The sequence below is a fragment of the Trifolium pratense genome, linkage group LG5 (genome assembly GCF_020283565.1).
Source record: "Trifolium pratense cultivar HEN17-A07 linkage group LG5, ARS_RC_1.1, whole genome shotgun sequence".
In the NCBI taxonomy this organism is placed as follows: domain Eukaryota; kingdom Viridiplantae; phylum Streptophyta; class Magnoliopsida; order Fabales; family Fabaceae; genus Trifolium; species Trifolium pratense.
The window spans coordinates 5,860,781-5,884,437 of NC_060063.1; the positions used below are offsets into that span (position 1 = coordinate 5,860,781).

At 32.2% G+C, this 23,657-nt stretch overlaps 2 protein-coding genes across 2 annotated transcripts; both read right to left on the reverse strand.

Annotated features, from left to right (window-relative positions):
• Positions 1-6,016: 6,016 nt before the first annotated feature.
• Positions 6,017-6,964, reverse strand: LOC123885927 (glutathione S-transferase T3-like). Its single transcript, XM_045935264.1, has one exon. It carries the CDS (start codon positions 6,962-6,964, stop codon positions 6,017-6,019), a length of 948 nt encoding a protein of 315 aa, XP_045791220.1.
• An 11,407-nt stretch (positions 6,965-18,371) lies between these two features.
• Positions 18,372-23,657, reverse strand: LOC123885665 (SEC12-like protein 1). Its single transcript, XM_045934963.1, has 11 exons — positions 23,367-23,657; positions 22,178-22,364; positions 21,172-21,272; positions 20,645-20,777; positions 20,432-20,523; positions 20,082-20,181; positions 19,888-19,960; positions 19,656-19,776; positions 19,209-19,328; positions 19,025-19,095; positions 18,372-18,881 (listed from the first exon to the last, which is right to left on the reverse strand). Exons 2-11 carry the CDS (start codon positions 22,352-22,354, stop codon positions 18,691-18,693), a joined length of 1,179 nt encoding a protein of 392 aa, XP_045790919.1. The 5' UTR covers positions 22,355-22,364; positions 23,367-23,657; the 3' UTR covers positions 18,372-18,690.

Here is a 23,657-nt window from a genome sequence, read left to right on the forward strand (position 1 = left end):
TTTTTTTTACCAAAAAGGAACTTATTAAATTTTAAATTATGTACGTTTTTCTTGAGGTGTTCAAACAAAATTCTCAACAAATTTTTAAAAATATCATTTATTTGAAATTTTATAGACAAAATTGACTATTAAAAAACACATTCGATAATACTAAGCCCAAATTAATTTTGGGGAGCACGCAATACATTGTAAAGATCTTTCAGACTTCAAATACAGGCATGACTTTGTCTGCGATGTCTTGTTTGATGTTTTTAAGCACGTAATACATATGTAATTACCTTATATTTATTCGATAATTAAAATGACTAATAAAAAACACATTTAAAAATTAAAATGAGTAAATTAAAAATTGATTATTCTTGCAATTCTTCTCTTTAAACTCTCTTAAGAAAAAGCGTTTCCCTTTATTTAGTGACACATTGTCATGTCATATTTTAAAATTAAAAAAGAATTAATAAACAGAAATAAATAAAATAATAAAATTGAAAGAAAAAAAAAAAAAAAACTTACTACAGCAATAGAGATCCAAGCCGTAACGTCGTTTAAGCTAAACCTCCATGACCGAGTCACTTAATATGGAGCACGGACACCTCTAAGATTAGGCGTGTCGTGGTGTCCAACACGTGTCGGTGTCCGACACTCGTATAACACTCCTATGACACGTGTCAGATAGGTCAGACCGGTATCCAAGAAAAATCAATTTTTCCTTAACTTTGACACTCCTTTAATCGGTGTCCGACACCTGTAGACTCGCACGACACGTGTCGGACAAGTGTCCCAAAAAATGTCTAACAAGTTAAGGAAAATTGTCTTTCAAAGTCACGCAAGTTAAGGAAACTAAGCCTTCGCTCGAATTTTTTCAACAGAGCGATTTCGAGAAAGTTAGTAAGTTAGAATTTAGGCTTTCATCTTTCATATAGTTTAGAAGATTTCTTGGTGAAGCACATGCTATGTAGTATATGATTCAAATTTTAACATTTTACATTATAGAACAAGCCTCTATGTAAATTTTGTAAGTATACGAATGATATATATAAGAAAATTGTTTATACTTTTCACATGCTTTTTTTTTTTTTTGCATTGCCTCCAAAGCTCGATCAATTACACAAGAAAATTATCATATAACATAAATGAAATTTTATTTTGACAGTATAATGAATTAGTTTGGAATTTTCATTGTTATTACTACTTCGATTAAAAAAAATGCATCGCACTTCAATATTAGCCTTTAAGGGTTTTTGTGATAAATCAGCCTTTAAGGCATGAAAATAAAATAAATAAATCAAACAACTCATAATAAGTGATTTTGTAGAAATGTTTAGAGCATTATATAAAGTTTCTATAAAAAAATTCAAAATTTGATTTTTAAGTTGAGATTTTTGTTATTTTTCTTTTTATATATTGAAAATTAAAAAAAAATCATATTTAATTCTTTATAGTATTCTAAACATGTTTAAAAAAAATTCAAAATTTAAAGTTTTAAGAATAATTACAAAATTTAGAATTTTAAAAAATAACATACTAAACTGCATGGATTAAAATTTTCTAGATCAAAACATACAATTTATAGAGATAAAAAATATATTTAACCCAAAAAAATATTGTCATCATCTCATATAAATCACTTGACCCGTGCGAACTCACGGACATGCAATCGTAATTTACTATTACTTTTTCTTAATATATATCAGAAGTGTCCAACTTATAAAGATTACTTACAAAGTATTATACTAAAATAAATTATTATTATTTTGCATATATTTTTAATACAAATAGAAAAGTCGTGCCTTCATAGATAGGTTTGAGATATCTTTCAGATTCTTCATTTCCCTCAAACATATGCTCCACTCTTCGCCATCTTAATGCTTTCCATCAATACCCTTGCATCATAATTCTTCATTAATTATTTTTATTGTTAATGTATAAATCACTCAATAAATGCAAAGAAAAAAATATTGTGTTTAGAGAGTCTCTACAATTTTATGTCAGTTGAAGCTAGATTTACACCATTATCTCATCCAACAAATGAAAATTTTATATCAATTTCTTTGGTTGAACGAACATAAAACACCACTTTGTATTTCTTCCCCTTCTCAATGTTATGTATAAAGAAAGAAAAAAAAATTGTCAAAAGCCTCTTGGTTAATTGAAGTAAAAAAAAAATTATATTTGATTTAATTTATAGATAGACAATGTCAATATAAAAACAAATATATTTGATTTAATTTATAGATTGTAAGATAGACAATGTCAATATAAAAAAAATAAAATACATTGCGAATCAATAATAATTGCTTTTCAATTTTAGATTTTTTTTTTTAAAGATTCAGAAGAAAATGAATATAATATTATTGGTTTGATTGGTAATTCAAGCTCTGAAGCATTATAACCTCTGAACCAGCGCTTCAGCTTCTGAAGCAACATAGCCTCTGAACCTCACAACCTCTGAAGCTGATATAAGTTCTGAAGCTCTGAAGCTCTGTTTTGGTTCTGATACGCGTTTCTGTTTTACTTAGCCTTTTTAGAGTTAGTTAGTTAGTTTTGTACAGTTGTAATTCAGTTACGTTTTGTTTGTCCTAGGTAGTTATGCAGTTACTTGCATTTGAAGTAACCACCTATTGTATATAAACAATTAAGGCCCTTTGTGGAAGAATAAGATTTTTACTTTTCCTTTATTCAATTTCTGCTTATTCTAAATTCATTCTTCATTCATCTTTCATCCTTCAGTGCTCTTTGTTTTGGGTTAATCCCCAACAAAGTGGTATCTAGAGCTTTCACGATCCAAGGGATCTTGATTCGGATCTTTCACCAAGAAAGAGCATCAAAGGTTGCAGTGATTCAATCATGGCTGGGAAGAGTAATTTCCATGCGAATTTGCCAATTCTTGATGGAAAGAACTGGGATACATGGGTCAAACAGATGAATGTGATATTCATTATTCAAGAAGTGGATGAACAAGTGAAGACAGTTCTTGATCCATTACCAGCAAATGCAACAGCAGAACAGAGAGCAACGTTCAGAGAAGCACTGAAGAAAGATAGCAAAGCTCTATTTCTCATTCATCAATGTGTTGATGCCAAGGTATTTGAGAAGATTGCAGATTTCACAACGTCCAAAGAGGCTTGGGACACTTTGCAGAAGAGCTATGGTGGTGATGCAAAGGTCAAGAAAGTGAAATTGCAAGCCTTGAAGAGACAATATGAGCTGCTGGAGATGAAGAATGATGAGACAATTGCAGATTACTTCACAAGAGTGGTGACTCTCACCAATCAGATGAAGAATTGTGGAAGTAATCTTGCTGAACAGGAAACAGTGGAAAAGGTACTTAGAACTTTAACTTCAAAATTTGAGCACATTGTGGTGACAATTGAAGAAACAAAAGACTTAAGTGAAATCAAGATTGAAGACTTGCAGAGTACACTTGAGGCTCATGAGATGAAGCATGGTGGAAGAAACCATGGCAAAGAAGATGAGCAAGCTTTGTTTGTAAAGTTCAAAAAGTACCAAGATGACAAAAAGAAATGGCAGAAAAAGAAAGAGTTCAAGAAAGGGAAAGAAAGTATTGAAGACAAGCCTGAATCCTCAAAAGAAGGAGGAGGGAAAAAGAAGAATTATCAAAAGAAGGATAAGAGCACCATTCAGTGTTACAATTGTGACAAATATGGTCACTATGCTAAAGAATGTAAGGCTCCTAAGAAGAACCAAAGTCAAAACAGTGGAGAAGAAGCAAATGTGGCACAGGATGATTCAACATCAGAAGATGATGTGAATTTCATGGTGACAATTACTGATGAAGCAGCAGATTCCATGGTTTGGTACTTTGATACAGGGTGCTCAAATCATATGACAGGGAATAGAAGCATCTTAACTGATTTTGACAAGTGTTTCAACACAAAGATCAGGCTAGCAGATAGCAATTCCATTGCAGCTGAAGGCATTGGAAATGTAGTGATACAGAGAAATAATGGAAGGAAAGTAGTGATTGAGAAAGTTCTATATGTGCCTGGTATGAAATGTAACTTGATGAGTGTAGGTCAGTTACTTGAGAAAGGGTTCAGGGTAGTGCTAGAAGATGAAGCACTGAAACTCTTTGATTCAAAGAACAGATTAATTCTGAAAACAGCACAAAGCAAGAATAGAACCTTCAAGAGTCAAATCAAAGTAATTGAAGCTGAATGCTTAGTTGCAACTGCTGAAAGTAAAGACAGTGACTTATGGCACAAGAGGTATGGTCATTTGAATTTCAAAAGCTTGTCTATGCTTAATTCAAAGAACATGGTGTTAGGACTGCCTAGTGTTATACCTCCAGTCGATACATGCACTGTATGTTTGTTAGGAAAACATCCTAGATCATCTTTTAAAAGTAACTTGCCTATGAGATCTAGTGAAGTGCTAAATGTTGTGCATTCTGATATTTGTGGACCAATTGATGTGTTATCAACTGGTGGAAACAAATATTTTATCACATTTGTTGATGAGTATTCAAGGATGATATGGCTATATCATATAAAGGCTAAAAGTGATGCATTTGAAGTGTTTAAGAAATTTAAAACACTGGTTGAAAAACAAAGTGACAAGTCAATAAAAGTGTTGAGAACTGATGGTGGAGGAGAATATACATCAAAGGAGTTTGAGAATTATTGCAAAGAGCCAGGCATAATTCATGAAATTACAGCACCATACACTCCTCAACACAATGGTCTTGCTGAGAGAAGGAATAGAACTATCCTGGATATGGCTAGAAGCATGCTAAAGCAGAAGGGTTTGCCACATAGATTTTGGGGTGAGGCAGTTTCTACTGCAGTATATATCCTAAACAGATGTCCTACCAAATGCTTAGACAAAGTGCCAGAAGCTATATGGAGTGGTTCAATTCCATCTGTGAAACACTTGAAGGTGTTTGGTTCCTTGAGTTACAAGCATGTGCCAGATGCAAAGAGAAAGAAGCTAGATGACAAAAGTGAACCTGTGATATTTTTTGGATATCATAGAACTGGTGCATATAGACTGTATAATCCCACATCAGACAAGATAGAGATCAGCAGAGATGTGAAAGTACTTGAGAATGAAAGCTGGGATTGGAAACAGAAATCTGTATCTAAGAAAACTTGTGAAGTGGACTTAGATGATGGATTAAGCAACATAGATGAACCAGTTACTTTTGTTAATCCAAATCAAGGTACTAATCATGAAGAAGATATGCACACTTCAAGTGATGATGATGATAGAGTTCATCTGACACCAAGACCTCACAGAGTTACTCAGATTCCAAGGAGGTTAGCAGATTGTGAAATGGTTCCAGATAATGCTGTAGACAATGAGGGTGACATTGTGCATTATGCTATGCTTGCAGACACTGAACCTTTAGATGTCAAGAGTGCACTAAAGAGTAAAGTGTGGTTAGAAGCAATGATTGATGAGCTGAAGTCAATTGAAAAGAATAAGACATGGGACCTGTGCAAGCTACCTTCAGAGAAAAGAGCAATTGATGTGAAGTGGGTGTACAAAGTGAAGCAAAATCCTGAGGGCCAAGTAGTCAAGTACAAGGCAAGACTTGTGGCCAAAGGTTTTCTGCAAAAGCAAGGCCTAGACTATGATGAAGTATTCTCTCCTGTGGCAAGGCATGAAACTATAAGGCTGGTTATTGCACTAGCTTGTAGCAGAAGATGGCCTTTATTCCATTTAGAGCATCTTTAGTGGGAGTAAACTAAGTGGGTAAACTAAGTTACTTTTTGTGGGTCCAGAGTGATGTGTAGGATTTAAGAGATTTATAGTTGATTTGAGTAGTTTTTACTTTAATGGTGGTTGGTTATAAAGAACCAAACATTGACCCCACATGTTTATATTTTTTTATTTGTAATTAGTTTTGATTCAAAATTAACATTAATTTAATAGGCATAAAATATTTAAAAAAATGACAAAATAAATATTAAAATAATACATATAACAATAATAAATAAAATTACATTTTCATAGGAATTTAAAATAATACATAACAATAAGCAACAATTACATTTTAAACAAAATACAAAGTTTCTTTTCCCTTGCCCTTCCTTTTTGCCGCCTTTTGTCCCAATGGGCGGTCCGTCTGAGTTGCACTGTTGTATTCTGAACAATCAATAGGATTTTCTGGATTAGATGTTGATGAATATGTCCCGGTAGAGGATGTCTTTGATCTCTTTGAAGAGTTGTTCATTTCTTGTCCTTTCCATTTAGGTTCATCCTTCAACAACCTCCACGCGTGCTCCATTGTGAAACGTTGATGATGTACTTGTGCAAAAAGTTTACGTGCCTCATCCATGATGTCGGTCTCGGACTGTCCACTTTTCTTGTTAGCAACGGCTAGTTTGTAGCTTCCGCAAAACCATTGACAATGTTTATTCAATAGATGCCATCGAGATTTGAGTGTAGACCACTCTCTCGCTATAAGTGATCCACGATAGTTGTTATATCTATCTTTGATTCTACCCCAAAAACAATCTGATTTTTGGTCATTTCCCACAACTGAATCTTTGGAAACGTTAAGCCATGTCTGAATAACCAATTTATCTTCTTCTTCTAAGAACCTGACACGTTGTTTTTTTTGGGTAGAATTCTCTCCTTCCGCAAAAGTAATATTTTCTAGACCAACCTGAGTGGAGAACACTGGTACCTGAGAATCTGTAGTGGAACCAATTGGTGATTCTGATTCAACGTTAGGAGACTCTACAACGTCGTTGGTACCCGTTGAATGTGTATATTGGCTACTGATGTTGGTTGGCGATGGTTGAAACATAAAAGGTCGGGGATATTGAGAATTGTTGCCAGTAGAGAATGGTGGTGATTGAAACATAAAAGGTTGAGGATTTTGAGAACCGTCGCCAATAGGGACCGGTGGTCGTTGACACATTTGAAAATTTTGAGAAGTATCACCGGTTGGATTTTGAAAATAATTGAAATAAGGATTCCATTGGTTGGGATCCATTTGATAAATGAAATATGATTGGAAATTGAAAGCAACAAAAAAAAATTAGAAGGTAAAATTGTGTGTAAAAAAATGTAAGTTACTACTATGATATTTATAGGAAGGTAAAAATATTTTTGCTAAAAAAAAAAAAAAGATAAAAGTGTTTATGGCCGTTACTTTTATTCAGAGAATATGGCCGTTGTTTTTCATGTCATATGCTGATTTTCTACTACTACAAGGGAACCCCTACTACAATATTCAAAAGGTGATAGTAATAAAGTATTGAAATAATTATTTGAATAGATATGTGGTCATGTGCAATTTTGCTTTGAATAAAATAATAATTATTTGCCTTTTGTTGCCGTTGGCTATTTAGAGCATGTACAGAAAAGTTAGTTCACTTGCTATGCCATGTCATACATCTTTATTGCAAGTTCCTTGTTATTTACGTTGGCTATAAGCAATTTTGGTGTTAGTTCACCAGCGCTAAACATGCTCTTAGATGTAAAGTCAGCATTCTTAAATGGACCATTGGCAGAAGATGTATATGTCAAGCAACCACCTGGTTTTGAATTGAAAGGCAAAGAAGATAAAGTGCTGAAACTGAACAAAGCCTTGTATGGTTTGAAACAAGCTCCAAGAGCTTGGAACAAGAGAATTGACCAATTCTTTGTTGTACAAGGATTTGTGAAATGTAGTGTGGAATATGGTGTGTATGTTAAACAAAGTGAGAACAAGCATATGTTAATCATATGTTTGTATGTTGATGACTTGTTAGTGACTGGTAGCTCACTAGCAGAGATTGAAGATTTCAAATCACAGATGAAGAGTGAATTTGAAATGACCGATTTGGGAAAGCTCACCTATTTCTTAGGAATGGAGCTGTTATATACTGCAAAGGGGGTGATACTGCATCAAGCAAAATATGCCACTGAGATTTTGAGAAAGTTTGAAATGCTTGATTGCAATTCATCAGTCACACCTGCAGACACAAGACTTAAGCTGGAAATAGATGAAAACAGTGATACTGTGGACCCTACTATATTCAGACAATTGATTGGTTCACTAAGGTACTTGTGTCAAACTAGACCTGATATTAGCTATGCAGTTGGCTATGTAAGCAGGTTTATGAGCAAACCACTGAAGCCTCATCTACTGGCTGCCAAAAGGATACTCAGATACATCAATGGCACAATACATTATGGTGTGTTATTTCCATATTCAAAAGATAGTGTGAAACTTGAATTAAATGGATTCTCTAATGTTGATTGGTGTGGAGACAAAGTAGACAGGAGGAGTACTAGTGGTTATTTGTTTAAATTCCAAAATGCACCAGTCTCATGGTGTTCTAAGAAGCAGTCAGTGATTGCTCTCTCTAGCTGTGAAGCAGAATACGTTGCAGGATCCTTGGCTGCTTGTCAAGCTAATTGGCTACAATCACTTCTCAATGAAATGAAGATCATTGACAACATCACAGTAATGCTGAAGATTGACAACAAATCAGCAATTAACTTGGCTAAAAATCCTGTTAGTCATGGTAAAAGTAAACACATTGAGACAGGATTTCACTTCCTTAGGGACCAAGTCAACAAAGGAAAGTTAAGCTTGGAGTATTGTTCCACTGACAATCAACAAGCTGATATAATGACTAAGGCTGTGAAGAGAGATCAGTTCCTCAAGCTCAGGAGGGAAATAGGGATTGTATGCTTCGATAGCTTGTCTTAAGGAGGAGTATATATTGGTTTGATTGGTAATTCAAGCTCTGAAGCATTATAACCTCTGAACCAGCGCTTCAGCTTCTGAAGCAACATAGCCTCTGAACCTCACAACCTCTGAAGCTGATATAAGTTCTGAAGCTCTGAAGCTCTGTTTTGGTTCTGATACGCGTTTCTGTTTTACTTAGCCTTTTTAGAGTTAGTTAGTTAGTTTTGTACAGTTGTAATTCAGTTACATTTTGTTTGTCCTAGGTAGTTATGCAGTTACTTGCATTTGAAGTAACCACCTATTGTATATAAACAATTAAGGCCCTTTGTGGAAGAATAAGATTTTTACTTTTCCTTTATTCAATTTCTGCTTATTCTAAATTCATTCTTCATTCATCTTTCATCCTTCAGTGCTCTTTGTTTTGGGTTAATCCCCAACAAATATGAAATATGAAATCTCACCAAGCCCCAAAAACTGGGATTGGAGATACCAACACCATCACGTAAATGTGAATAGGAGTTGTCACAGTGTACCTCCATCTTCAACGCATTCTTGTTACGTTCGAAGCAAGATGTTTGATCAATCGATACAAGTATCAACAATTTGTCTCCAATTATTGTCCAAGGATGAATATTGGAAGGGTCATTTTTCTGCTCCAGCTTCAAAAGCTGAAACATTAAATTGTGTCTATAACATAATCAACAACTTCATAACATAATCAACAATGAATTTTGTAATTAACCTCTATTATTCACTAGCTCAGCCCATAGGCCACCTGCACCGCCATGATTTATCTCCTAAAATAATTATATGAAGATGTATAATGAGAAAATAAAAAAAAAATTATTAAAACATCAAAATCGAAACAGATCGAGTATATAATGAATGAGAAAAAGAAAAAGAAAAATATTAATACATCAAAACCGAGTGAGTACATTTAAAACTAATTGTTAAGAAGTCTCACGTCGGTTGTCTAAGACTAACCTAAAAGAAAACTCACATAAAGGTTTCAGGAATTTTCTTCCCTAATGAATGAAACGCATTTACAATTAGTTGTGCCATTTGCAATGATTGATCAGCTTCAATTGCATGGGAACATGAGGGTTCTAAAGGGTGTTCGAGAGGAGCGACTGCACAGGACACAAATTTTATGGGCATCAATTTTTTTAACTTATTGTGTGTGTATGTGCGTGCACTCGCAAGTGCGTGCATGCACTCGCGTGTGCGTGCGTGCATGTGTGTTACAATAAATAAATAAAATAAGTATTATAATTAAATTTTAAAATTAAAAAAAATATTATATGAAATATGACATTATGTGGGACAATAGTATGTTTCATTCTAGATTTTAAGGATTCAGGACTCTCATATGATGGAAGAACAAAAAAGAAAGAAAAAATGAAGGACATGAATATTATATGAAATATGAAATCTTACGATGCCCCGAAAACCAGGATTAGAGATGCCAACACCATCAAGAGGACATGAACGAACATAAAAAACCACCTTGTATTTCTTCCCCTTCTCAACATTCTGTATATAGAAAATAATTTGTCAATATAAAAGCCTCTTGATTGAAATTTGAAGCAACAAATTATTAGAAAGAAATTTTACAATAGATTTATAGGACTAAAAGAATATTAAGATATCCCAAAAACAAATAAGAAAGAAAAAATGAAGGAACATAAAATCCCACCGTGCCCCAAAAATCGGGATTAGAGATCCCGACACCATCCGGACCACATGAATAGGAGTTTTCATCACATTGTACCTCCATCTTCATTGTGTGTAGAGAGAGAGTCATACAAGTTGATGTCAGTTGAAGTCAACTTTAATCCATCATCTGATCCGACAAACGAAATCTTTAGATCAATTTCTTCTGTTGAACGAACATAAAAAACCACCTTGTATTTCTTCCCCTTCTCAATATTCTGTATATAGAAAATAATTTGTCAATATAAGGACTAAAAGAATTATTAGAAAGAAAAAATTTGAAGGAACGTAAAATCTCACCATGCCCCAGAAACCGGGATTAGAGATCCCAACTCCATCCGGACCACATGAATCATCACATTGTACCTCCATCTTCAATGCGTTCTTGTTTCTTTCGAAACAAGACATTGGAACAATAGATACTTGTATCATGTCTTCAATTATTGTCCAAGGATACAAATTTGAATTATATTTTTCAAAACCTAAACACCAAATTTTATCAGTGATTTGTTTCTTAACATTTGGAAAAAAATCAAGAATCAAGAAGAAAGAAAAACCAAATTTTAGAAGAAGACCTCTATTGTTCACAAGCTCTGCCCATAATCCACCAGCATCAGCATGATTAATCTCCTACAACAAATAAATTAAAATGTTAATTTGATAAAAGATGTTAATTTGATAAATAAATTAAGATGTTAATTTGTTCAAAGCTAACCGCGAAGAAAACTCCCATAAATGTATTAGGGATTTGCTTGTTCACGATACACCAAAATAATTTAACATCGCTTAGTAATGGAGACTAAGGATAGTTTATATACAACACTCGCATCTTTCAAACTATCGAAGCGCCTATTTACAAAGGTCAAAACTGTGATGAGTTAAACTCAAAGCGCACAATCTCTCGGCGATGTGGATTTAGGGACATCAATTTTATGGGCATCAATTTTTTTAACTTATTGTGCGTGCACTCGCGTGTGCGTGCGTGCATGTGTGTTACAATATATAAATAAATAAAATACGTATTATAATTAAATTTTAAAATAAATAAATAAAATTATTTTTATATTGGATTTAATTTATAGATAGACAATGTCAAAAAAAAAAAAACACTGAGAATCAATAAATTAAAATGTTAATTTGATAAAAGATGTTAATTTGATAAATAAATTAAGATGTTAATTTGTTCAAAGCTAACCTCGAAGAAAACTCCCATAAATGTATTAGGGATTTGCTTGTCTGATGTATTAGAAACATTAACGATTAATTTTGTTGCTTCAATTGAATGGAAAGAAATTAGTACAAGCAGAAGCAGAAGCAAAGTGTTCTTTGTTTCCATTTCTTGTGTTGTTTGATATGTGGTATCACATTGTACCTCCATCTTCAATGCGTTCTTGTTCCGTTCGAAACAAGACGTTTGAACGATTGATACATGTATCAGTGATTTGTCTTCAATTATCGTCCAAGGATAAATATTTGAAGTATCTTTTTCATCCCAGCTTCAAAACCTGAAACACCAAATTGTATCTTTAACAAAAACAGCAACTTCATAACATAGCAAAGTTGGAAAAAAATCAAGAAAATGAGACTTCAAAACGTTTGATCATATAATGGTATATCCTGTATCTCATTCAATAAAAATCAATATACCCTTAGTTGCTTATTGTTCACGATACACCAAAAAAATTTAACATCGCTTAGTAATGGAGACTAAGGATAGTTTATATACAACACTCGCATCTTTTAAACTATCGAAGCGCTTTTTTACAAAGGTCAAAACTGTGATGAGTTAAACTCAAAGCGCACAATCTCTCGGAGATGTGGATTTAGGGACATCAATTTTATGGGCATCAATTTTTTTAACTTATTGTGTGTGTATGTGCATGCACTCGTGTGTGCGTGCATGCACTCACATGTGCGTGCGTACATGTGTATTACAATAAATAAATAAATAAAATACGTATTATAATTAAATTTTAAAATAAATAAATAAAATTATTTTTATATTAGATTTAATTTATAGATAGACAATGTCAAAAAACAAAAAAATACACTGAGAATCAATAATAATAACCATCTCCTAAAACAAAACCATTAATAATAATTACTGTGTGTATGTGCGTAAATTGCTAGAATTTCATCCTTAAGGTAAATAATAAGAATTCAAGGTTCGAACTCTAGTCACAACGTCCCATCTAACAATTTAGACAATTGAGATAGGATTTATGTAATGTTTCCCTTTTCTAGCATATCTTGGCTTAAATAGAATTGTACTAATCTTTAATATGAGGTGGATAGAAAATCTCTTTGAGATCTACATATTAAATTGAGATTTACTTTTATCTTGAGAATTTATTTGGTTTTAAAAAAATCTGACAATTTAGTAGTTGAATCCCACACACAAATTATAGAAGTTGAATCTGTATCTTAACTCCATTATATTCCAAAATTATTAGCTACCTATGTAGCTAAGATGAGAGAAAGAAAAGTGACATTATAAACAAAAATAGAAGCAAACAAAAAAGAAATTCATTGTATCTTTAAGCTCTAATTAATATCAGTGTCACGTTATATATGAAAGAGTAAAATATATCTACATGTGAAGAAATTGTTTAAGACTAGTATACATTTGGAATATGACCTTTTATATGTTTTATGGGGAAAAAAATGTAAAAATCCAAAGCATATAAGTTAAGAATGTACCAAAAAAAACATCAAGTTAAAAGTTAGGTTTAAATCAACCGATAGACATTTGAGAGATTTTACATTATTAATATGCAATTTTAGAATTTTTTTTTGTTGATATAATTTTAGAATTTTTTTTTATTATATCAAATAATGATGAATTTTGGAGAATGTTAAAATGTGCCCTTAAGACGTACACATGTTAAGAAAGTAAAAATAAAAATTATTAAATGTTAATTTGTGCATTTTAACTTTTGAAGTATTAAATTTTTTATATCATTACATGTTAAGTTTTTATATTGGGATATCTTAATATGTGCCATAAGGACACATGTTAACGAACCCATTTTTTATCTACATGTAAAGTCAAAACCGTTTGTTGATGTACGAATGGTTTTTTGAGTTATTTTTTCCATTTTTAAATAACTCCATTGGAATGTTATTTTGTGAAGAAATTGTGTACAACTATTGCACTCGTAGTTTGGAACGTGACCTTATGTTTATAAGGGAAAAAAAAATTAAAGAATCCTAAGCTTAAAATTCATGGGTATATCAAGAATTAATAAATTGATCCCCACGTGTATGATTTCCCCTTTTAGCTTATGGAAGCTTTTTTAAGCTTGGACGTACAATATTTTATTCCTATCTTGTGCAGGATCCATACAATAGTGAGTTAGGATTGTAGATAATTTTGGTGGAAATATTTTTATGTTAGCTTCAATAGAGTTTATTCTTTTTTTGTTGCATTTGTTTTTGTTAATCTTGGAGAGAAAAATTCCAATAATTTGGTGTTCGTCTACCAAATAAGTAGTAAAAAATTGTTCCTCACAAAACTTAAACTCAAGTTCATAAAAATTAAACTCAAGTTCACACAAATTAACTCAAATTTGAAGAACTTTGATATTTTTATAATAATATGTGAAGGGAGGATCAAAACATGAAACTTTAGATTTGGGTGCATGAGGGTTCTAAAGGGTGTTCGAGAGGAGGGACTGCACAAGACACAAATTTTATGGGCATCAATTTTTTTAACTTATTGTGTGTGTATGTGCGTGCACTCGCAAGAGCGTGCATGCACTCGCTTGTGCGTGCGTGCATGTGTGTTACAATAAATAAATAAAACAAGTATTATAATTAAATTTTAAAATTAAAAAAAAAAATTATATGAAATATGACATTATGTGGGACAATAGTATGTTTCATTCTAGATTTTAAGGATTCAGGACTCTCATATGATGGAAGAACAAAAAAGAAAGAAAAATGAAGGACATGAATATTATATGAAATATGAAATCTTACGATGCCCCGAAAACCAGGATTAGAGATGCCAACACCATCAGGAGGACATGAACGAACATAAAAAACCACCTTGTATTTCTTCCCCTTCTCAATATTCTGTATATAGAAAATAATTTGTCAATATAAAAGCCTCTTGATTGAAATTTGAAGCAACAAATTATTAGAAAGAAATTTTACAATAGATTTATAGGACTAAAAGAATATTAAGATATCCCAAAAACAAATAAGAAAGAAAAAATGAAGGAACATAAAATCTCACCATGCCCCAAAAATCGGGATTAGAGATCCCGACACCATCCGGACCACATGAATAGGAGTTTTCATCACATTGTACCTCCATCTTCAATGCATTCTTGTTCCTTTCGAAACAAGACATTGGAACAATAGATACTTGTATCATGTCTCCAATTATTGTCCAAGGATACAAATTTGAATTATCTTTTTCAAAACCTGAAACACCAAATTTTATCGGTGATTTGTTTCTTAACATTTGGAAAAAAATCAAGAATCAAGAAGAAAAAAAAACCAAATTTTAGAAAAAGACCTCTATTGTTCACAAGCATTGCCCATAAAAGATGTTAATTTGATAAATAAATTAAGATATTAATTTGAAAAGAAAGTAATGAGCTTAATAATGCAAGTTATTAATTAATTACTTGAAAAGTAAGTAAGTACATTGGAGTTGTGGTTTTGAATAAATTACCTACCTACCAAAAAGAAAAAATTTCAAATAAATTAATCTTTGTCAGTTAATATTTTAGTTTGTTGTAATTTTCAAATAAAATCTTCAACATACCTTATATGTGTCCAAGGGCATAGCTGATACTTGGTCTAACCATACCACCCCTTTTCCGGTTGTTGTTATTTGAAGGCTTGAATTATGATTAGTTGCATTGGCCTCAATCACATGCTCCACCTTTCTCCATTTAAATGTTTTTCCATCAATACCCCTGCAATATATAGATCAAACAATAATTTATTTTTTTTGACAGAAGATCAAACAAAAAATATTATTTTGTGCTCAATCACCCAATAAATAACTTATATATAAAAATAAATAAAATAAACACAGGGAAATTTAATTCATTGTGTGTAGAAAGTCACTACAAGTTGATGTTAGTTGAAGTCAACTTTACAGCATCATCTGATCCAACAAATGAAATTTTCAGATCAATTTCTTCCGCCGAACGAACATAGAAAATCACTTTGTATTTCTTCCCCTTCTCAATATTCTGTATATAGAAAATAATTTGTCAATATAAGGACTAAAAGAATTATTAGAAAGAAAAAATTTGAAGGAACGTAAAATCTCACCATGCCCCAGAAACCGGGATTAGAGATCCCAACTCCATCCGGACCACATGAATCATCACATTGTACCTCCATCTTCAATGCGTTCTTGTTCCGTTCGAAACAAGACATTTGAACGATTGATACTTGTATCATGTCTCCAATTATCGTCCAAGGATAAATATTTGAAGTATCTTTTTCATCCCAGCTTCAAAACCTGAAACACCAAATTATATCTTTAACAAAAACAGCAACTTCATAACATTATTGTGTGTGTATGTGCGTGCACTCGCGTGTGCGTGCATGCACTCGCATGTGCGTGCGTGCATGTGTGTTACAATAAATAAATAAATAAATAAAATACGTATTATAATTAAATTTTAAAATAAATAAATAAAATTATTTTTATATTGGATTTAATTTATAGATAGACAATGTCAAAAAAAAAAAAAAAATACACTGAGAATCAATAATAATAACCATCTCCTAAAATAAAACCATTAATAATAATTATTGTGTGTATGTGCGTAAATTGCTACAATTTCATCCTTAAGATAAATAATGAGAATTCAAGGTTCGAACTCTAGTCACGTCGTCCCATCTAACAATTTAGACAATTGAGATAGGATTTATGTACCGATTTGAATTAAAGATTACAATTTTATTTAAGCCATGATATGCAAGAAAAGGGAAACATTATGTACCCTTAACTTTTACGTTTTGGATTCTTTTTTTTTCCCTAATTAAAATCATAAAAGGTCATATTCCAAACTAATTATGATTTCTTCACAAAATACATATCTTTTTCTCATGTTGGCTATATAGGCAGCTACTAATTTTGGAATATAAAATGGAATTATTGGAATATGGAAACAAAAACTCTTTCAAAAGTTTGGACGGTTCAAGACTTTATATCATAATGCATTTCATTATACACTTCATTGCTTAGTTTAGAAAAACATCGAATTAGTTGGAAAGTGTTTTTGTTTGGTCATAATTTTTATTCGTCTTCACAAAATATAATTTGTGCAAATCGAGGAAAATTAGCAACAAAAGAGGGATATTATATACATTATTATTATATACAAATATACAAATTAATTGTAATTTTTTTTAGGGCTCTAATTTGGATTAACTTATTTTTGAGTTTATGCAAATAAATAAGAGTTTTTTATTTTTGTTACAAAAATAATACATACAGCATAAACTTATTTATTTACATAAGTTATTTTATATAAGCTCAATTAACAATTTAGTAGTACGTACCTCTCAAAATTTTTCTCCATATTTACTTAAATAAGATATCATTTATTAACGTGACACTGATACAACCCGCTTAATTTAGATGTATCGAAAAGAAACACTCTTAGAGTAAGTGTTTATTCCTTGAAAAATTAGGGAGAATAAAAAAGAGAATTTGAGAGAGAAATAGATTTTTCTTATAATTCATCCTTGCAAAAAATGGGTTTCAAATAAGAAAGAGAGAATTTGAGACTTATTTTGATTTCTCAATCCAATTTACTTATTCAAAGTGAATTCATTCACCTAAAAAAATGTCAAAATTAAAATAAATTGGATTGAGAATGGAAATAATGCAAGTAATGAAAAATAAATAAAACCTAAAATCCGTAAAATTTTTATCAAAAACAAATGCAAGAAAAAAAAGAGTGCATAAATAATTCAGATAATGACGGACAAGATCTTTGGTAAAGAATGTGTATTGTATTCGATATATTTCATAAAATTTCATGAGGGAATTTAAAGTTATGGAGATTTAAAAAAAAAAAAAAAACTATCAATATAAGTAATGATCTCAAATTTGATGATGTGAGGTATAAGCATATGACATGTATGCATGTCTATTATTAAGTACAGTATATCCAATTTGAATCAACTTTTTAACAGGTTCTTTTGAGAAAAGGAAATTTAAAATGATCATGATATTATTATGTGTATTTACGGTCCCGATTATAAGGAGGGAAAAACACCAAAATTTACGAAATTATTTATGTTTTGACTTTTTTAATACAAATTCAAATATTATCATGAAAAATTGTGAGGCATTAAATGCATTCATCAGATGTTAAAATGTTAAAGTTTTATTTTTGTTTCATTTTGTGTGCGCATCTCAGCCAAAAAACTGTGGAAATAATTGATGTAATGACGAGCAAATTCGAACCACAATATTGCAATTTTTCTTTGTCAATATATCTTTGGGGCTTGCTTCTTTGGCAAGTTTCCTTTGTTTTAAAAAAAAAATCGAACAACAATATTACAATTTTTTAAACTTTGTGTGCAAATTTTGACATCAATTTCTATGAAACAAAAAGAATTCTCCCAATTAACAATAGAAAGTCTCTAAATTGTCTATCTATCTCATATAAAAGGATCAATATTGTTCCATTTAAGCCAAGATAAAAGAATATTTCTATTGTTCCTCGGTTGGTAAGGGACATCATATTTTATATGCAGGGACTGAAGTTCGAACCCTGAACATCAGATTTATCCATCTTAAGAATGAAATTTTTAGTTATTAAACTACCTCACAAAAAAAAAAAATATCTCGATCAAAAAATTGATAACTTGATGCTTTTTTTGGGGTACATTCTTAACTTCTATGCTTTGGATTCTAACTTTTTTTTCCCCTTAAAAATATATAAAAGGTCATATTACCAATGTACTAGTCTTGCACGATTTCTATTTTCTACACATATGTACATGTATATATGTTTTACTCTTTCACATATAACGTGACACTAAAATTAAGAAATTATTTACTCTTTTGATCTTTTTGAATACTTTTTCAAATATCATCATGGAAATAATTGAATACATTCACTGATATTAAAAAGTCAAAGTTCTATAACCACAACTGAGTTAAAAGACCGCGAAACTAGTTGATGTGTTGAGGTAGGGATTCAAACCCACAATATTTCAATTTTCTAAATCTACTATGTGCAATCCCTCCTGAGATAAATGTTGATACCACTTACATTACAACTACTGCTGATATTGGTTCCAATTGACAACTTCAAAGAATGTCGAAGCGGTAGCGGTCACATGTCTACCGGTCCCCAAACATTTTGATCATCAAATGATTGAGGGTCTCTTGTAATTGGTTTAAACTTTGGTCTTTGGTCTTTTCCCGTTGGAAATCCCCAAAATGAATCAGAATTCTCGAAGAATATGTAAAATGCAACTGCTGACACTAAAAATAGTCCTAAAAGCACCAAGTAGATTTGCCACTCTGCAGTTTTCATAACAAACTTAAAATGTCAAATTCAATAAACATTATATCATTCTATGATCTCCCAAAGGACATGTCTGAGTGCGTGATTATGTGCATGTGCATCAGCGCGCACGTGTGTGAGAGAGAGAAAGAGAAAGAACCTTTCCAATCTTTAGGTACATTCAGTTTAGTGACCAATGCTCCCCATTCTACCGAGGTTGTAAGTACAACCCTGCACAAAATAATCAAAGCTCGGGTAAATATACACGACATAAGAATGAAGTTTTTATTTTTAACATATGATGATTGATATTTATCAAAAAGGTGCCGGCAACCCAGCGTTACCTTTCACTAGGACAGAACTCCAAGGTTGCAATAGTTGTACCGAGGTGTAGTCTCTTACTATAATGGTGTATCTGCATCTTTTTTACTTCAACTACACAAATGTCTCCGTCTTTACTTCCCCTAAAATTACAGAAATCTGATAAGCTTAAGATTATACAACGGTGCTCATCACATCACGAGCTTACTTCTAATAAAAAAAAAATTGACTAATTTTATCTCATGTACCGAAAGACTCCACTAATATTTTCAAAACCTATTTTGACTATACCGATTCTGAAATGATTTACGTTCGAATTGACCGACAAGGTGTTAATACTAAAATCAAAATCGCAACTCGCTATTTAAATAACTTAATTAAATATGCTAATATAGAAAAGGTGTTATCTGTCGATTAAAAAACTGATTGGCATGTGTTACTAGTACTACAAGGTCAATTTAGGTTCTTACAGAGAAAGGTATTTCCCGTCGTGGCTAATGGACATTACTGAAGCAAACTTTCTAAGCAGCCTCTTATGCCCAATTTTGTTCCATGAGCTCATGTCCCAAACTCCAGTGAGAGACTTGTCCCCTGCTCAACATTAGAGGTATCGATGATTAAGGCCATACTTCATCAAAAGAGATTTGACAGATATATATACAAATAAAAATTAAAAAAATACTCAAAACAGGATACTCATACCTTTTTGAACGGCACAAAATAAAAACGGTTTGGTTCCGTCCTTGGAAAATCGACATAATTCAATTTTTTCATCCTAAAGAGACAAAAAGAATTTTTTCCTTTTTGGATCAATGAGTACAAGTAACTGCACAGATTCTTGTGAAACAAAAACTGCAGAGATCTTTCCAAAAATTCTTAAATAAATCACACCATACCGAGTTGCGAGACAAAGTAATCAAAGGAACACCATCTTCAATCTTCCAGATTCTTGCTGAACCATCGGTAGAAGTTGAAGCTAGAAATTCTGAGTCTAGACTAAAGTGTGACAAAAATAAAGGACAATACAGTAAGTATCAATGTCATCAAAGTTACAGGATTAAGATGTTTATAATGTGAGCATGCTCTTATGGTCTAAAACATGGTATCTACATAATCAAATTATTGCATGCAACACAAGATAATTCTCGTTGCCAATTTTATCAATTATTTATTAGAATTTTAATCGATGCTTAGATGAATGCATCTTCTACAAGGATCCAGCTAGAGTTACTTAGTACATTTTTACCTAAAATCCATATCCCGGACAGATTTGTGTGCTTTTGGTTCATCCAAAATTGTGTGCATGCTAGGCCACTCCATAATTTTGAGATGTCCATCCTACACGTGTTAAGGACACAAGTTAAATATACATGAACCAATTCGATAGAGGAAAAACAAAAAATGCTACACAGAATACGAAAGCAATTGGTTGGAATCTTGAGTGATGCTTAGTGCTTACCAACCCACCAGCAGCGAATTTAGATCCATCAACACTAAAAGTAATACATGTCTGGGATCCAATACCCTGTAGATGTGTTAGTTCCTTGGCGAGCAGCTTCACGTTTGCTTCATGACCATACAGCACAAACAATCTGCGAGCCATTTAAAATAGTTCAATCAGTATGCATGGTTCAGTCTCCAAGAGAGAAACAATGATAACCCGAAGCAAAATATCTGTAGCTACGTGTAAAAAAACAAGTATAACTATGTCATAAACTCTCCTAGATCCAAGAAATAAGAACAAGAAACTGTGAAAAAGAAGTTTGGTACAACTGAGCCTACGGTTTTATTTTGTCTTTCAAAAAGTTAAAGGAAGATAAAATGTCAGCTCTTCTGATCCAAACGTTATTGAAGGTGGAAGTATGCAGTAGCTGTTATTATTTTGAAAAAATGCAGCATTGAAACAGATTACGAAAAAGTAGTTTTGAATAGATGTATTCAGATAAGAGAGCATCAATCACATGGCTAATTAGAAAAGAAGCTTACTTGCAACTACCATTGCTCAAAGAGCACATAAACTCATCACCACTAGGGTGCACAGCAATAGCAACAGGATCGCCTTCTTCTGCTTCTAACACATAATTGGCCTAAAAGATTAATCAAACAAAAATCTCATTAGAACCAAAGAAAAATTCAAAAAACTCAACATTAAAAATACTCTTCAATAACAGAACTAATGCATACTGCATAATAACTACTTCCACCCACAATTTCTCATCTACAACCAAAAGGGAATGCACAAAATAAGTCATATTTTCATACACCTCACTCTATTTGCAGCTTATAGCACAAGCCCTTATCATGATAAGCGCTTATGCATAAACTTACATAAGCTATTTTTATAGCAAAGTCAAAAATAAAGTAAATTGATTTTGTGTATGCTGTAAGCTGTTTTCATAAGCTATATTAGAAATTTATGAAAATAAGCTGAAAAAAGCTTCTAAAATTTGTCATAAACTGTTTTCATAAGTTCTTCCATACTGTCTCACAAAACTTATGTTAGCAGATAAGCTCAAATAAGCCAAACCAAACAGGCCGGTGGTCTGTTTTGAGTGACTTATTTGAGAAACATTTGTGACACTGTTTAGAAGGAGCTATGTTCACAAACTGTTTTCAGATTATTTATAAGCTCACCAGAAGAGTTTTTTTTTTTTTAACAGTAAAAGTCAATTTATACTTTATTGATAATGGAAAGAAGTACAGGTAAGTAGTACTACCCCCAATTTTTTGGCTAAGAGTACAAGTGGTACTAATCCTACAATAGCTTATGAAAACACCTTATATATAAGCACTTATACAACAAGTGTTTATGATATAATAGTTTAATTAAGTTGGATATGCAAACAGGATCATAGTCTATAAATGCACATAGAAAACACAATTTATAAACTTAAAATAAAAAGGGTATGCATAAAACATATTAATGTTCCTTCAAAATGGATCACTCTACAAACACATAAATATATATTGAGAATTTAAGAGGAATGCATACCAGAGGGGAAGTAGACAAAGAAACAGTTTTAGGGTCGAATGAGAAAATCTGGAGTAAAGAAGGACAAGAATTTCCACGCTTAGACCTTCCAAGAACAACTAGGTTGAGATTTTCGGGTCTCCGAATCCATGACCCGCAAGTAACCGGACCCTGAGGTGACCCAACATCATTCTCCATTCAAAACTTCCTAAATTGGAAAAAGGGATTGAAAGTTAAGTTCTTTTTCCAAAAAGGCGTTAAAATAGTGATTGATGAAACAATGTAAACCCTATTCAGTGGTACATATACAAAGTAGACATGTCTTACTTTGATTATGTCATCATGTGCTTTCAAGTCTTGATTGAATCATTGTGAAGAAAAATAAATGTTTCTAGGTGTATTAATCTGCAGATCTCTGAACTATTTGGGAATTTTTAACTAGGTCCCTAAACTAAAAAAATGTGTAATTAAGTCACTAAACTATTTTATATTTTTCAATTAGGTCCTTATGTTAAACTTCCGTTAGTCAATGGTTAGTCAATAGTTAGTCAATGCCGACATGGCACACATTATATAAATGGGTCCTTAAACTACTGTGCAATTTGTAAATAGGTCCTTGAACTAATTTGGGCACAATATATATATTAACGGTGGCGGAGCTAGGACCCTGAGTAAGGGGATGCAAAATATGTAATTACGATCAGTGTTATTTTTTGGAAGCAAAATTATGTTTAAAACAAAATCATGGCACAACATATGCTAAATTATGAAAAAATATACATCATTTAAACTATACAAACAGCAGCACATCCCACTACCTCACCCAACATACACCTAGCAAACATCACACCCTTGCAATCCATAATAAACACTCAAACATAGGCAAGATAAAACATGATTCTTGTCATATAAGTATGTCATCAGTAACATATTTGCATCTGCTATACTCCATAAAGTTGTTGTTAATTGTATTCATGGACCAAATCATCTATAGAATTTCTCATTAGAAACCAATACCAAATGACAATTATTCACAATTACCAACTAATACAACAACAATGCTTCAAAATTAACAACTTATACAGCAACAATGAATAACAATTAGCAACTAATCATTATGTAATCAATCAATCAATCAATTTATTACAATTAAAAGTTATAGTATAAAAAAATCCCAAATTTCAAAACCCTAAATTTTTTAATTGATTACCTTAGTGGTTGTTTAAAGGTTGTTGGAGGCTGGGCGGAGAACAGAGACGGTGGTTGGGATTGGTGGTTATGGAGGAAGAATGAAAGTTTGTACGTGTTTGGATTTGAGAGGGTTCAGTTTTAGAGAGAGAGAGAGAGAGAGAAGTTAGAAGAAAACGACGAGATTTCCGGCACAGTTGAGACATGCACATGCACTATACTATACACCCTGCAGACTGCAGTGATAAATCCGCATAAGAGAATATTCATACGGTGACATTGATGAGTGTGAATACTCTCCATTTTCAAATTA